Here is a 242-nt window from a genome sequence, read left to right on the forward strand (position 1 = left end):
CGCCAGCGCACCCAGTCGCTCAACGACGCCTTCGCCGAGCTGCGCAAGATCATCCCCACGCTGCCCTCCGACAAGCTGAGCAAGATCCAGACCCTCAAGCTGGCCGCCCGCTACATAGACTTCTTGTACCAGGTCCTGCAGAGCGATGAGCTGGACCACAAGATCACCAGCTGCAACTACCTGGCCCACGAGAGGCTCAGCTACGCCTTCTCCGTCTGGAGGATGGAAGGGGCTTGGTCCCT

General features: G+C 62.0%; 1 protein-coding gene across 1 annotated transcript; it reads left to right on the forward strand.

The window, feature by feature from the left end:
- Positions 1-3: 3 nt before the first annotated feature.
- On the forward strand, positions 4-237 carry LOC104402249 (twist-related protein 2-like; the record flags this gene model as incomplete). The annotated part of the gene is made up of 1 exon (XM_010010072.1): positions 4-237. A coding segment is annotated over one exon (234 nt), but the record flags the coding sequence as incomplete, so codon positions are not given.
- Between the last annotated feature and the right edge of the window lie 5 nt (positions 238-242).

Source organism: Nestor notabilis, unplaced genomic scaffold (genome assembly GCF_000696875.1).
Source record: "Nestor notabilis isolate BGI_N333 unplaced genomic scaffold, ASM69687v1 scaffold25132, whole genome shotgun sequence".
NCBI lineage: Eukaryota > Metazoa > Chordata > Aves > Psittaciformes > Psittacidae > Nestor > Nestor notabilis.